General features: G+C 37.3%; 1 protein-coding gene across 3 annotated transcripts in view; it reads left to right on the top strand.

The window, feature by feature from the left end:
- The window catches only part of NLN (neurolysin), a 38,957-nt gene that overhangs the window by 172 nt on the left and 21,801 nt on the right, over window positions 1-16,984 (top strand). The window contains exons 1-3 of one of the 3 annotated variants that reach the window (XR_005603791.1): window positions 1,150-3,166; window positions 12,080-12,336; window positions 14,622-14,770. Coding sequence is in view for 2 of the 3 variants with exons in the window: in XM_010395339.4 (XP_010393641.1) it covers window positions 3,108-3,166; window positions 12,080-12,336; window positions 14,622-14,770 (465 nt within the window). In the remaining variant the exon portion in view is untranslated. Of the gene's footprint in view, window positions 1-1,149; window positions 3,167-12,079; window positions 12,337-14,621; window positions 14,771-16,984 lie in introns of those variants that run through there. The other 2 variants (XM_010395339.4, XM_039566633.1) reach the window with 2 other exon arrangements.

Genomic DNA, 16,984 nt, shown 5'->3' with positions numbered 1-16,984 from the left:
GTAGGCGCGCAGGGCAGGTGGTGGCGCAGCAGGGCCCGGGACGGGGGCGGTCTCCGGTGTGGGGGTGGGTGAGGGCGAGGGCGGGGGCCGCCCGTCCGGACGGGAAGCCGGGGGAGCCCGGAGCCGCCCGCGGCTGACGGGAGGTTTTCGTCCCTCGCTCGAGGAGCCGGGCCTGACCCCCCTGGCCGAGGGGGAGCTGCCGCAGGGGTACGGGGCGCGCTCCGAGGGGCCAGGCAGAGAGTGGGGCCGGAAATCTGACTGCCTGTGGGGTTTATTGCCTCAGTTCCTGGCGCGTTTCCCGCAGCCTGCCCTCCCTGCCGTAAGCTCCGTTATGTACGGCTTCCAGGTGGGCAGGGTGGGCGAGGCGAGGTCTCCTTTTGGTACTCTTTACACTGGGTGTCAGACTCACTGCAGGGGAAATGGGCAGGAACACAATGGATTGAGGGATACGGCTGTAGCCGCGGGGCTCTGCAGCAGGGGGTATGTGAAGCGAGACCGGCAGCGTGCTTATAGCACCCTTCTAAAAAGGTGTGTCACTACTACACGTTGTAGGACAGGTGAGACAGGTACCCGTATACTGTCGAAAGGTTTTAAAATAGGGGATTACTTCTTTTCTCCGTAATGAACACTAGGTATAAATGGACCTCAGAGAACGGGTGTAAGAGATGGCTGGTAGTCAATTCTAGGTGGACTAGACAAATGAGCATAATTGCTTTTATTTTGGCCTCTTAATTTTTCTGAAGGGCTACATTTGATAGGAAGCACTGAAGTAGTAGGAGGGTCGCGTTGTGGTAAAGAGAATGGAGCTGAATTGCAGCACGAAATGAAAAAGATGGTTGCCTCACATGGTCTTTTGAGAAATGATAGTCGTGTGCTTGGTGCACAAAGTGTACAGTTTTTGTCCTATTTCACAGCCTTTGTTCATGTCAAATTAGGATTGAGGGGTATTAGCATATAAAAAATAAGAATCAGAATATTTTTTTTCCTAAGGCTCATGCTGCTGTTGAAAATTAAGTAATTTATTTTCTGGTGCTAAATAAAGTGCACATCTATTTTCTTTTCCTAATTGACAGTTGCATTCCTTTTTTTTGGTTGACTGTCTGTCTTACAGATTTTTCTATTAAAAAGAAGGAAAGCATGGAAAGGATTTTTTGTTTTTTCTTTAGATAAAAGGTTTATCTTTGATTGCAGTTTGCATTTGGACAATGAAGATACCTCCTTCTTAAGTAAAAATTAGTAGAATGGGGAATGGTCACTGCACTTCATTAACTGTGATTTTTTTTTTCCAAGTCATCATTTCAGTGTGCCCAAATAACTGTTTCATAAAAGAGAGTATTCTTGAACATGTCATAGTGACCTCTTAACTTTCAAAAGTTAATGAGTTGGTCACAGAAATCTTGAATAGGTTCCGTCCCAGCTTCTATTTTTCCTGAGGGCATCTTAACATGAGATAAAAATGACAGTTCTTAGCAAGTGTCAAGTATTACACCTTACATTATATAAAATGATGTTAAGGTTTGATTCTTTTGGTTAAAGTAGGCAGCTTTGCAGAAGGAGGCTTTTTCCAATTAATTTTTTTTCCCCATTCAGTTTCAAAAGATTCAGATATTTAGATTTAATTCAATAAAATACACGGAAAATAAGCCAGCTAGATTAATTCAGTAAGCACGGAAGTCTGTTTACTTTATGAGGATATTCTTTTATATGAAAAAAATAAAAGAAGACACACTGATTTAAATAATTGCAGTGTCCTAAAATAATTTTCTTGGATTCATGAATTCTGGGGTGTTTCTTTGAAAATCTTCAAAATTAGGTTTTGAATACGAAAATCAATGTACATGAGTGAGACAGGTACCAACATACTGTATACAAGTATCAATATAATGAAAGAAAGTGGAAAGAAACTCTGAGCACTGGCATTTGTCTTGCTGAGGAAGAAAACCAGCAAGAAACTGAGGTTGGGAAGAGGCAGAAGGAATGACACTGGGGGGCAAAGAATGGGAAGAACTTTTATAGTAATTTTCTTATTTCATGCTAATAACAGTAGTGTGTGTGTTTGCTTTCATTGAAGTATCAGGTCAGGTCCAACACCTCAGAAATGGCAAAGGCCAGACAAGACATTTGGGACACTTTTGCCTTTTCCTATGATCTGTAGACTGCATATTCTGTGTATTCCCTCTGTGTATTGCAGTTTCCTGTGGTCAAAAGCAAGAGCTACCACCTTTCTAACCACAGCAGGGTCCTGAAGAGCAGTTTATCTATTAGACAGAGTTTGCAGAACAAAATTATTTCCTGGGCTGAGTGAGACAAAGCTGTTGAACTGGGAAGCATTTTGTGGACTTTATTTTACCCATGGAGCACTAGTTAGACCACACTAAGCAGTGCAGTTAATGTATTTTGAGGACATACATATTCTGTCGTTCTCGCTATAAAGTAGGAAATGCCTGGCTTAGAAAGATTTTTTAAAAATAGTTTGGGTTAGTTCAAAAGTCTAACCTCTGTTCAGCAGGAGTTGGGATGAGGTACCTCAGAAGTTATGTAAGATAATATGTACATTCAGTACTATCTTTTCAGAACAGTCTAGGAATTAGGACTTACTAACACAAAACCATTTTTTTCATATCATCTTGTATAAAAATCTGCCCAGTGATACCTTTTTATATTGAAACTGTCTCCTAAAACTCTCTTGCTTTTTATGTTGAAAGTTACAGGTTAAAAATTGATCCTTGTTTGTTCTCTCCATCCTTTTCGTGATCATTTAGATCTCTGAAGTACTTCCTTGCTTGTGCTTTTTTCTGGGCTTTTTTTTTTTTTGTCCACTCCAAAGAATCCCAGTCTAGTTGGTATTTGTACTTTGAATGGAGTCCATTGCTTGATGCAGCTGGCTGTTTCTAAGTCATCATTATTTCTAAGTCATCATGACTTGGTAGAACACAAAAAGGTTTTGGCAAGTGGGAGAAGACGACAGAGTTCAACTGTTGGGAGGATCAGAAATCCATGTAGCATGCATGTGCTTCATACATGCGGTATTATGAATCTCTGTGTTTTGTTCTATTCCAACTCTACTAAATCCTGTTATTTCCTTCTTTGCAGTTGCTTCTTGGTTGATGTTTCTGTTGAACTGTTTTGTCTCCAGAAGGATTAAATGTCTCACGGCTCGTCCTGTGTATGTAAAGTCAGAAGTGTGTGTCATTTATTAAGACTGAAATTCACTTTGTTAGTGGTTTTAAACTTTCCTGTGTTGTGACATCCTTTTTCATCTTTTTGTGGCTGCCTTTAGTACACTGCATTATCACGAGTAAATAATCATAAGTAAATTTTGTCACTTCATTAATCCCAGCTTTTTGTAGATGATGTATAAAGACATGAAAGAATGTGGAGCCCTGCAGGATTCCACAAGTTGCATAGCTTCATTCAGAAAAATAAGCAGCCATTTTTAACAGCCTAGTTTTAAAAACCATTTACCTGCAAGAGGATCTACCTTCTCATCTCATAGGCATGGTTTCTTTAGGATCTTTTGGTCAATAGTCTGTGGAAATAAAATATTAACTGAACTGTAGATTTGTGAGTCTGAATTTTTGTCTGAGGAGGACACTTTTTCAGTAAATGTTAATCTGTGTTTAGATTAGGGAAGGTTAGGGGAGGGTGGTGGTAATTACACTTATTTCTGCGCAAAGTATTGCTAGGCACATGTGTTTTTCATACCATCTCTAAGAGAAGTTCTGTCTTTAACATACACTTTTTATTTCTACAGTGGAATGTTAAATAAGCAAAGTTCTTTGCTGTATTAATTGTGGTGGAACAGTATTTCACATAACCTGTAACCAGTGTGCGAAGCACAGTGTGACTAAATCACTTTTCACTCAAAAGCCAGAGAGGAAAGCAGTCTTCATTTCCTTTTCTAATCTGTGGTGTTGAGCAGGCTGTTTGAGATTTTGCAAGCACTGAAATGAACATGGTTATGTTCATAATGCGCTGTCTTCCCAAGAAGAACACTGATTTAAAATGGTAAGCAAGTGAGTAAGGTAGAATAGGTCATCATCTGCTATGAAGACAGAGAGTTTTGCAATTAACTAGTGATGCCAAGACAACATTTCTCATTGCTTTGACTGTATGAGACAAGATTAGCAAGAAATCAAAGCATATGTCCATGGAAGAGGCTGAACTGATTAGCACTGGGTGTAAATCTGAGAAAGTTTGCGAACTCCCAGTATTTTTCTTTGTCCTGCAGTACCAGTTCTTTTTCAGATAGAGTCAACAAGTTGTTTCTCATGCATTGGCCAATTGCATTCAAGTACTGAGCTATCCTGGGAGTGTGTTGTTTGCACTAAACAGCCTGCGCTTCACCTGCTGTTTATTGCTGGCGTGATGGAAATACGATATATGCTTATGCAGCAGCACCTGAGAGAGCTGTAGGACCTTAAAAACAATTTTTTTCCCACTGTGTTTCCAGAGTTCACTTGACAATAGAACAAAACAATAAGACAACCTCAATGAATGCCTTGTGCCTCTGACTCTGTATAGTAAAATTACCGTCTGCATGCAAGTGTTGATAAGCATTTCCTAAAATCCTGCAAGCAAGTTACTGTGATGGAGTTTTGCTGTGACACACAATGGATACAGTTCACAGAATGCTGTGAAACCTAAATTAGTAGTACTAGTAATTTGTGATTTGGGGTTTTTGGGTATGTTGTGGTTTTGGTTGGTTGGTTGGTTGGTTGGTTTTGTGCTGGTTTTTTCCCCTAGAACTGTGGATACCATAATTTTAGAGATCAGACACTCCACAGAAGCCATACCCTAGCATTTCTGTGTGTTCCATTGCAGACTACTGTGTGAAAATCACTTCCTTATATGAAAGTTAATCAGACCAGTTTCCAAATTCCTTTTGTTTAAAGACTGTTGGAGGGAACTGGGGGGAAGGGGAGAAGAAATAGGTAAGTTGTATCATGTTTGAGCACACTGGTTTGGGTTCATACTTAAGGTCTGGGCTTTTTGTTAGCTGCCACGGAGCACCTTTTCAGTTAGTTTTCTGATGTTAATTCTATTGGAAAACCATTAAACATTTGTTGTCAGATAGTAAGGTCATGAGCACTGAGGGTAATGAATGTATCAATAAATATTTTTAAATGTTTGCATGACTCGTAGGTTTTTTTTTACTTGCTCATTTAAATTGGAAGAGCTAAAAGTATAGTTAATGTGGACAGTACAGTAAACTAAGTTTCAATAAATTTTCTTTTCTGAAAGGTGTAGTGACAAAATTAAGGTTTAATGTCAAAATCTGCTAGATTTTCTGTTTCTTCAAATGCAGCTTAAAAAATCAGTTTCTAATGGCAGTTATGGAGCTTTAAATTGGGAAGTACTAAATATGCTATCCTTTTGCTACAGTAAGATATGCCTGTGCCAAACACAGTTATGGCACAGAGCCAAATACTTTTCCAAGGAAAATGGCCCAGGAATTCAAGGCATGTTCCATATACTGTTAAGAGCCAAACAGATGAGAGGACTGAGAAGTGAAATGGAAAAAGGACTTCAGATGTGTTTGTCTGGCAGGAAAAAGTTATGATTTGTATTGAAGGGTTATAGTTTCATTCCTTTGGCTCAGCTGAAATAATATTGCCCTGTGATTATCTTTGATCCATTTAACTCTGGTGGTTCTGTCTTGGATTTTTTTTCCATTCTTGCTTTTATCTTGTGCTACTCAGTTCTCTTTTGGTTGATATTGTCCTTGCTTTACTGTAAGATACACAGTTACTTCTTGTCTGAAGTTGTGAGTCAAAACTGAAAGCAGTATGAAAGTATATTTAAAATTCAAGCAAAAACTAAGGATTTCTAAATAATACAAATATTTTAGCCCATTATATTCTTCTTAAAGCCTATCCTGTGAAACAGACCAACTGTAATGTGCATTTAATTAGATGGTGCTGAATACTCATTGTGATTTGGTTTTGAAATCCTTTTTATATTTGCTTTAATGTTTTAAAAAACTCCATTTCATGTGAGGCTTGACTGTTAAAAACTTTGCTTAAACAATGCCTGTCTGCTGTCATTTGCACGTTTGGTAGCACTTGCGTCTGACTTCCAGGGAACTGCTGATGTATGGCATATTACTCGGGTACCAAATAGCTTGTCCTGTCAGTTTTGTCATTAAGCATATCATTTAAATGCTGTCCGTTTTTATATTGCCTTAATAGGGTGTGTCTAGTTTTTTGTTTTGTTTTTCGTTTTGGTGAGGCCGCTAGATGGAGTCAAAACATTGAGCCCCTGTAGATATTGATTGCAGGTAACCAGTGGGTATGGTCTTCACGTACACAGTGCTGCTTTCCAGCATGCAGCACTGCTTCTCCTGCATCCTGGAAGACCAGGAAGTGTTGTTTAGCTAAGATATGCTGTTTCAAAAAATAGACCAAAATGTTGCTCTTGAATTTAAACTCTAGCATTTTTAATACTGTATGTTACTGATTGAAAGAGTTGTTGATGGCATTAGAGTGATTTGGAAATCTGCTCTTACTTATATCCATAAGAATGTTCTCTGAAGGTATACATAAAGCCCAGCAAGAAAAACTTAATTGTATTTATTTGAATGACAGTGTTTAAAAACTCAATAACTAAATTATCTGAATCTGCACACACACACCCCCACACACAGACCCCTCTGTCTTTCTTTTTAAAATCTTGGCTCTCACTTCATTTCTGAAGCTGTTATCTCAGGTCTTTTGTCAGGAGAGAATATAGTTTTCCATCCTGCATGAATCCAATATACCCTGATTCTTGTGTGGCTACAACTGTCAAATCTGTTTGCAAGTACAATAAATTGGTCTGTATATATTTTTCCCAGAAATATATTAGTTCATTTACTCTACTCTGTAAAATTGTACTTGTTGTTGTGACTAATACTGTTTAGGTGAAGTTTAATTTGAAAACTGAAAGTGCCGTTAAAGAGTTTTGGGTGGAATTACAACTATCAAGTTGTAATCAGACTTAAATGAGACAGCAGGCTTAAATCTTGACTGTATTATATAGTGCCTGTCAGTAGCAGGAATGTGTTGTGGACAAGCTTGCAGGTTTTTGTCTGTATTTTCTAAAGCTGGTGCTATGCCTCCCTGCTGCTTCTTCACAGATTGTGGCTTTCTTGTTTTATTTTAATAGTGTTAATGGAACATGCCAACAAAAGACTGCTTGGCACATATTTCAGTCACAGAAAATGTTTCTAAGCAAAACCAGATTTACACAAATGTTTAATATGTTTAAGATACTGCACAAGTTAGAAATCAAGTCTGTAAGTTCAGTTGCACTGTTTGTCTTTGCAGCAGTTATGTTGGCCACTGATTGGTGTAATAGAGTATTATAAAGGTTCTTCCCTCTTCTAAAATCGAATCAAATTTATATTTTCCAGAAGCAGCAAGTAATCAAATTGTAGATTTGCTGGTAAAAGAAATTACTTGGCCTTCTGCAATTATTGCAATCTGCAACTTAGAAGCTTTGCTTTATTCTTTAAAATCTTCTTTTAGAAGTAGCTACTAAGCTTTGAAGTGTTATCAACTTACACTGCTTTGGTAGAAAAGACCATTCTTACTGCTTTTGGGATTGGCAGATTAATACCATAGTTTGTGAAAACAGCTGTGTGTCTAATAATCTCTGTTATAGCTGGAAGTCCAAATGAAACCTTGCGTGCCTTTCCTCCTGATGTTCTCCTAAATGGACAAAGCACTGCAAAAATGCATAAAATATTTCAGTCTGCCCTGTATGTCATTCCACTGACATTATTAGGTGCCATAGGACTCACCCCAGAAAAAGGCCAGTGCAAGTTGCCAACAGAGGCCAGTTAGATATTTATTGTAAAAATGCAATATAAGTAAAGGTATGTTAATTTTGAAGGATCTCACAGAAACACAGGGACTGGAAGGGCATTTGGGGTGATCAAATCTAGTCCCATGCTACCTTAGGTAACCAAGTAACTTAATACCTTTTACAAGCTGGTCAAGCACCATGTTATAAATAGGGTGTTTTCACTTGCTGGGATTTATTGGGCGTCTCTTTCAGAATCTCACTGCCCTGATGCTTGCAAATGTCTGTTGCAATTCTAGCTTTCATGTATTCCTGACCAATTTATTCTGATTTGTTCTTAGGCCTGTATTGCCTCTTAGCATCAATAGCTCTTTTTACTTTAGGGCATTTAAATGACATGCTTAATGACAGAAATCATCTTGAGACTCTTTTTGCTAGACTAAATTCATGCATTTCATATGTGTTTCTAGCAGTAGTGCAAGTTTATGTTGCTATTGACACTCTTTATCCTTTGTTTAGGCCAACACAGCTGTTTTGAAGTCACTTATCAGATGGGTGATGGAACTGGTCTGTTGGTAAAAAGCTGTCCCCCCTGGATGTTTTTGGTCCACTTTATTTTTCACCTGTATGCTGTCCTGCATCTTTTCTAAGTATGACCCTAGCAACAGTTGTGCTGATGCCATTGATGGAGTGGGGTACAGGGCAGAAAGAAGCAACCGATGGAGGAACACTGACAGAGGTGTCTTAAGGCAATACTGTTGCTGGACGAACCTTATACTTAACCCAGGCTTGTTTAGATCCCTCTAGTGTTCTACACTGCACCAGAGAAAACTGAGAGTGATAGCTGAAACAGTTTAGGCATTAGCAACATCCTGCTTCAAACAGAATCAAATTCTGATTGCTCAGTCCAAGCAGTAGTTGGCTGTTCTGTAATGTTGCTGCTGTTACCAAAAGCAAGCCTAAAATATAATTGTGCCTGCTTAGTTCAGTGTTTGAAGAAAACTCTTTGCTGTTCTTTTGGTTCCTAGCATTATTAATAGAACTTATATTCCAGTTATATATCTGGGAAGTTAAAGCTTCCCTCGGTGATACAATTTAATATTTTCTCTCTAATAGCGTGACAAATGTAACTGCAGAGTATTTTTGAACTTCATGCTATTTTAGCTACATGCTTCTTTCTTGTTTCTTTGTGGTCTGTTTATGACCTTGGCGTTGTTTCTTTGTTTTCTTTTTGAACAAAGTTACTGAATTACCATTTTTATTGCAGTCTGATACATAGAGTTTTGGGAATATATTTATTTATAGTTTTATGTAGATGAATAATTCAAAACATTAGGCCATGAAAGAAATGGCCAGGATTTCACCTGTGCAAATATATTTACTTGCACAGTTTTTTATTAAGCTGATGTCAGTTAATTTGGCTCTTAGTACAGTCTGAGTGACTGGTAGGAAGGTAGCAATACATGTCTGTAAATGATTATATGAAGAATTATGTGTAGCAACTGATTTTACATTAAATGTTATGTTACAGTTTTTGAAGGCCCACCATCTCATTTGGTCAGTTAGAAAAACTTTCTAATATGTACTGCCTTTTTTAATCTACATAAATGAGTGCATCTTCCTATCAGGAGAAGCAACCAAGGTATCAGCATTTCAAAACTGGGGAGTTCTGTTTTCCTGTTTCTAACAGGTAGACAACAACTTGTTGGCATTTATGGCAATAATTTATACAGCTCTCAAATTCATAGGTATGTATTTTAATTAAACTAGCCAATATACTAAGAAAATCAGATGGCATCTTTTTTTAGTATTTAAAAGTAGTGTTCTGCAGTAATCTGAGACCCTACATCCCAATTCATGAACTCAGTCCAACTTTAGTTATTAATAGATCTTGTTGGACAGTCTGAAATTGATGTAATATGTTGCTGCTGTGACTGTTTCAGTGTTTGTTTTGGATGATATGTAGTTGGTCGGTGGTAGGGCTGTATTGTCTACATTTCTAGGTGAAGATACTGAATGACCAGAAGCTATAGGTTCCCTTTTAAAAAGAGTAGCTACTTTGTATCCTTCACTTTAGCATACTTTTATGTTGTTCAGGCTGTTGTTTTCTTTTGACTCCCCTTTACTTTTATTTTGACTTTAATTTGAAACGTTGTGTAGTCTTTCTGATGTTCTGGGGTGTGGGTGGTGTGGGGTAGAGTTCAGAACCTTGAACAAATTTCTGGAGAGCTTCCCCTTTAGCTCCCAAGAGGTTGTATCAGACCTGTACTAGCAGTGTGTGAAAAACTAGACACAGGGCAGTCCACCGAGAATCTGTTCATGACTTACTGAAGTACTGTTCTTTAATGGATTTGTAGATTCAGGGTGGAGTTCAGTAGATTTTGGGGATGAGAAACTGATGCATTCTGAAAATGTTAATATTTAAGCTTTTGCTGTCATGAGAGCAGCTTCATTTATCCTAAATTTCTATTTGGAATTCAAAATTTCAGTAGTCCAGTGGAGAAGTTACTAAAGCATTGGTGCCAGAACTCAGTTGGTATCAGAGAAAGAGACCAGAGGTGGAACAAATGTTTTTTATTCACACTTCCTTTTCAAAGTGAAATTACCGATATTCTGGAGATTGATGTGTCTGTATGCTACTAAAGAGAAAAGTAAACAACTTGCCTACGCTGGAATGGGAAGATTTGATGAATCTGTGGTAACAAGGAAAATAAAGTTTCAACATAAAGCGTAGATAGAAATGTTGTCTTTTGGTTTTGTCTTGCATCAAGTAATTTTGGTTAGGCTATTTCTAGAGAAATTATATTATAGAATTGGAAGACTTTTGACAAAAAGTCTTGCCTTCCTTGAAACAGAAGCCGTGCATGCAGCCCTTCTCAGTTTGTTGACATTTCACTCTTCTGCTTTGTTATTCCTTCAGGCTAAAACTGCCTGTCCTTTATGCATTCTCCATGCCCTGCATTGTATGCCAAAACCTCTCTGTGCACTTACACATACCAGACAGGTTTTACAATAAAATCAATACAGGTACAGTGGCTAGTGTTAAGGGAAAATGTTACTTAATGTAAAGTAGTGTTAAGTAAACATCCTTTATTAGCAAGATCTCTATGTATTTCTTTAGTTATGGTTGAAAATTTTAAGTGGTCATTATTACCATAACATCATGTGCTTTTTTAAATTTATAATTTTTTTTTTTAATTATGTGGCTGAAATAGGAAGACAGATAGGAAGTCCCTGGCAGCCAGGGTTCCTCCTGTGGTAGTAAACCCTGCAGCAGGTTTTACTACTTAAATGCTAGCTGTCTTTTAATTACCATCAAGTTACTATTTTCCTCAAGAAAGGACTTCATATGTAACTGAGCTATTAATATAGTCACTGGTTGGACATCTTGTTGGCTGTGTAGGTTTCTATTAGTCCCACTTCAGTCAGTTGCCTGATTCTGTATTCTTCTCCTTCATACAATCAAGTTGAATGTTGGTTTGACAGGGTGGAAAGGTAGAAACCCATATTTCTGAAGCCAGTTTCAGTCTTAATATATTTGTACTCATTTCTCCAAGCCACTTTTTTTCTGAATGCTGCCAAGAAAATTAGGAAAAGGCAACCATTGATTGCTCAGCACGCTAAGATCAGTGTGAATGTAAGCTTTTTTGCTAGCTGAAAGAAGCTGAAATACAGTTGGTTAGAACTACAGTTGATAGATTATTAATACATAAATCATAGTAAAGGAACGTACCTCTTCAGGTAAAAGAGTGAAACTATCTATTTAAAATCTACAACAATTAAAGGAATAAATTTGCAAGTGAGTAACAACTAGGAGGTTTCCTCCCATGCTGATTATCCTGTAGAAATATAAAATTATTTGCTATAATGAATATGATCAAGTGGTATTTTTTATATGTCTTATTTTGTGCAAGTTTGCAGTTCTTTTCTTTGTCATCTGCAAATCATGATGTGGGTTTTATTCCTCGCTTCAAAAATGTTAATACTGTCTACTTCTGTAGAGTTCCAGTAAGTGCAATGCTGTTTTCCTTAGAGGGTTGAGTCGTAATTTAATTTGCATGGTTTTGTCAATACAAAAGTTTCTGGCCCTATTTGCTCTTATTCATACTCTAAATGGAAAAGGTAGAAGGCAGATTTTTTTTTAAAATTAGATTTAATTGATAAAGATAACATCTCTAAAAAGCACTTTGTTCTTCCTTCTAAAAATATTTCTGATGCTGGATTTTTGATGTTTACTATAAACTGTCTCTTGAACTGGAATCTTGTTATGCAGAGATCATTTTTGTTCTTTCAGGTCCATTGGGCCACAGCTTGTGTTGAGAATGACATTAGGAGCAGAAATTACGAGCCAGCTCAAGGCTTCTTCATACATAGCATCAGGACGAAACCTTTTGAGATGGGACCTGTCACCAGAGGAAATTAGAACAAGAACAGAAGAACTAATCAGGAAAACAAAGCATGTATATGACAGTGTCGGGATGCTTGAAACTGAAGAGGTAACACATGAAAATACCATACGGCCTTTGGCAGATATAGAAGTGGAATATGCAGGTTAGTGTGTGTTCTCTGTAATTCTTTGCATAAACCATTCCATTTGCACGTAAGGAAACATTGAGAAAAGGTAGTAGTTGCTTACAATTTTGATCCCTGCTGTTCAGGTGTCGAATGTGTAGAGGCCTCTCAAGAGTTCTGATAATCTTTCAGGTCCTCTCAGAGAACTGCATTAGTCACCTGTTTCAGTTTTGCATGTGATCCTTCACCCAGGTACATTTCCAACTGTGTGCAGCTGCCAGGGGACACTGCAGGAGTGTAGACTGCAGTGTCTGTGGTATGTGTAGAGCATTAAACGTGGTAAGCAGTATTTTTTTCGGACACTGCGGAATCTGACACAAGCAAGTTGAATGGAGTAATGGAAAGGTTGATAAACTGGTAGTGGAGAAAATGTGATGGTTGAGAATGAGGAATTTTTGAATGTGTTATTGAAAGAAGACTTTTTTACTTGCTCACTTTTAAACTGTGGCCTCTGAGGCCTTGAAGAATCCAGGGAGAGGTTGGTCATGCAGTCACATCTAGATTGTTCTGAATGAATTGTCATGCCATACCAATATGTGGGTGGGGTTTAATGGTCAAACACAGGTAATTCAGTTAATTTGTTAATAATTGTCAGAGGAGATGGGTAAAATACAAACTGCATATTGGGCATCTTTGTTTAGAAAAACCTTTCAGATGGTGGCTGCATTGCTTATAAAACAGTGAGTGTAACAGATGTCAAGTTCTTTTACATGCTTTAAAAAAATCTACTGTAGCCACAGATGTGCTAGAAACAGCCACCTTGGCTTGGAGCAAAATCTTTGCCTAGCAGAAAAGAGCAGCCTGCAGCTCAAATGATTGTACTGTAATATTCGTGTGGATTTCACATTACTTGAAATTGCAGTTTAGGCTCATCCAGTGAATTGGCTGGAATTTATGCTGCCATACTCAGAAAGACAGTAATCTTCATTCAAAAAGCTTGCTGCCAGATTCAGTTTTAATTCTACTGATGTTCCAATATACCATATTTTCACCAAGGCACAGAACTCTCTTCCTTACATTAAAATAGAATGAAAATCTATGTTTGACTCAGAAAATAGTGGCCATCAGCTTCTCAGCATAGCCACAAAGACTTCATGAAAGATGTACTTTTTTCACTACATCCTATGCAGTAGTGGGTCACATTTAAGCTTTTAACGCTGATCTTCAAAGCTGTGAAATTATTATGACCTGCTGTGAAACAGCCCATGGCACAGGGATGCATTACCACAGCAAGACTACCATTAGGACCTTGGAATTTAAGGCCTGTGTATCCTTTTCACATAAAAGACCTACCCCGGTAACTGGAACTTATTATCCAAAAAGACAGAGATGACAACAGACCTTAAATTTCACTTGGAAGCTGCCAAAACTCACTTTATCATTTTGAAACATCTTGGCAGAAGGTCAGGAGGTGAAGGGGAAAGTTTCCTATGGGCTTAAAGAAGAACCACATGCCCATGTTTGCATTTCTGAAACTGTCTTGGAGCTTGATAAAATGACTGCACATCACTTAAAATTACAAAGCTTTAAATCAGGCTAATATGTTGTTACTCTAAGATCTGCTTCTGGAAAGGTGGATGGTAGAGACATTATAATTTGATTTTTAATTAAGCAAATTCATTTCTATTTTAGGATTTCTATTAAATGTCATTGTAAAATGTGATATACCTTTAATAGGCAAGGATTTACTTAATCTCAAAAGTATGTTCTAAAAAATTAATATTACTCAGCTTCCAATCTCTTAGAAGTTCAGAATGCGTGGACAGCAGCTTCTCTCTTTGCCATGTTGTTTCTCCTTAAATACAGAAGAGTACAGTACATGGGGATTTGACACTGTGCTCATAACAATGTAAAAATAACTTCAGGACAGATGGGCATGTTTGAAAGATTCAGAGCTTCTGACTTTAAATGCTAACATGGAAGCATCTGTGCCAGCTACAAAACGTCAGTCTTCACTTACATGACTTTTGGAAGATGAACCATTTCTAATGTATTTATATACTTATCAGCTGATTTTGTAGAAGATGATGAGATAATTAGGCTTGGGGTTTAGAAATCTTCTGTAAAATGTTTGTTACAATGGTATGTGGTTTTGTCCTTTCACCTATTCAGTTTTACATTACCTGTAATTGCTTCATTTGCTGTATGTGTCAGGTTGCTTTGAATACTTTTTTCTTATGTCTTCTATAAATGTCAGAAGAGGGAAGTTCTTTATCCTTAAAGCGTGTCTATCCTTCTGTATTCATTGCCTTTTATGTAAACAGTGGAAAGAAGCATGTTGGATTTTCCCCAGCATGTCTCCCCTGACAAAGAGATACGCTTAGCAAGTACAGAAGCTGACAAAAAACTGTCAAATTTTGATGTGGAGATGAGCATGAGAGAAGATGTGTTTCAGAAGATTGTTTATTTACAGGTAAATAACATTATGTCAGCATAACTTGTGAAATGCATCTACATGTATCTAAAATTAATTGGTATACACAATGCTTTTTAAGATGACTTTGTGTTTCTTCTATGTCTGTGCCACTCAAATCTTTCCAGTGGGACACGGCTGTACAACACAGAACAGTGTGTCATGCTGTTCGTACTCTTTGCCTCTCATATCTAGATCTCTGTATCCTTCTCTCTCCATTGCAATAGCTTTGACTTTTGTCTAGTCTTCCAATGAACTGGTACAGGGAAGCTAAACTAACAGAAGGAAAGCTATTAGGAAAAGAGTTTTTTGGTTTCTACTGGCTGAGCTACCTGACTTTGTTGCAAGAGGGAACGAAGAAAAGAGGCAATATAGCACTCTACTTATTTTGGCTTATACTGCTTTTGAATTTGTGTCCAAAGTTATCCTTTATTGAAAAAGTTGAGAATTTTAAGTTTAAAAGTTGTTTTAAGCTATGAAGATTAATGAGAACGTATGAATGGGTTTGACCTCCAAAATTACTGCTTTTGACCTGCTAGTTATAGACAACTACAGTGTATCCTCTTCTTCAGCCTCAAAATAAAACTAAGTTAAAAGATGCATTTACTGTTGAACTAGTTTCTATCCCTTTTGTGTTCCTGTTTAGCTTCTCTTGTAATTGAGCACCTATATGTATCTCCTAGTCTTCATTTGTACTGTTTATTTTGTAGCACAAATAGAAAGAATATTTGGTTTTGTTCAAATATGTCTAGTGACATTTAGTAATAATTTTCTAAAAAGTGCAATATAAGGGTAATGCAAGGAAGCTATCTAATGTGATAACCAAAAAATATATATTTTTCTGTGCTTTAGCTGTGAATTTTTCCTCTCAACCCCACTGATTTTTAATCTTCTTGTAATTCTCATAAGGTATTTGAGCCCTGTTTCCTGGAGTCATCATTTGTGCTTTTTGCAGGCTTGACTGGGAATTAAAATAATGCTTGCAGAACCTTACTAAAGTGCCTTCCATTACCATTGTCTTCTTTTGCTGTGTTTTCCAGGGAAATTTTCAAGTGTTCTCCTGTAGCTGGGTATTCTTGTTACATGTTTGTGGAAGTATGTAATAGCCCCATTTTGAGTACATTGTGTTGTGTGTTGGGCAGATAGTGCCTTGTGTTGGTATTTTCCCCCATGTACTTTATGTTGATTTTTTTTCTTTTTCCCCTGCTCTATTGCTAGTAATTAAATGGCTTGATTTGTATATATTACCTACTGTCATTTTCCCCACCTTCCACTATAGAATACACTGATACACTGAGGACTAATCTAACATATCTCTGTATCTATTTTTAATTTACAGGAGTATCTGACAGTAGGTAGTGAAAATTGATTGCTGTTATTCACTACTATTATTTCTTTAAATTTTTTTTTTTCCTTTGGTGTTTTCCTACTTCATTTTCCCTTGCAGCAATCTTTGACCTTTGTAACAGTTAGAATTTTTGCTTAAGTCTCCATTTAATTTTTTTAGAGATTTTTCTTAACTGCAGCATGCAAGCATATTTTAGTATTAGTTTGCAGAGATGCAACCTCTGAGCATATATCAACTTCATAATAACTGTAAAGTAGTAAGAGTTCTGCTCTAGAACAAATGTGAAATTTCCAGTAGTCCCAGACTGGTCAAATATTGCTATTTCCATATCATTAAGTTCTTATTAATTTTTGCTAAATTTCTAATGCCTTCTCCTCTTAGAAACCCTCAGTTAAAAAGTTGGGCTCCAGGAACACATGAAGAAAGAACTTCCCACAAACAGAATTCAGATTTCTGCTGAAATTATTTTGTCAGTTCAAATGAAGTGGTAAACAGTTGGATTAAATCAGGTTTTTCATGGCCTCACTGGGGATTTAATAATTCAAGTAGATTAATTCAGTTTCATGATCCTGCATGGGGCCAGATTAAAATGGAGTGAGGAGGATGAGATCCCTCACACTTCATGTTATTTATAACACAGTCTGCTAAGAGATGAGCAAATTTGCTTGACCTCAGTGACATGCTGAATGCTTTAGCTCTTTAACTTTTCTAACTTAACAATAGTACTCTTTCTAAATTATGCTTAATTTAAGAGCTGTTGGTGAAGGAAAATAATTGAGGTTTTTATATTTAATTTAAGAAAATATTAGAATAATGGAGTCACTTCCTTTTCCCCATTAGGGGGAAAAAAATTCTGCATAAAATTA

This window comes from Corvus cornix, chromosome Z (genome assembly GCF_000738735.6).
Source record: "Corvus cornix cornix isolate S_Up_H32 chromosome Z, ASM73873v5, whole genome shotgun sequence".
NCBI classification, from domain to species: Eukaryota; Metazoa; Chordata; class Aves; order Passeriformes; family Corvidae; genus Corvus; species Corvus cornix.
This window is presented reverse-complemented; position numbering and strand designations above follow the sequence as displayed.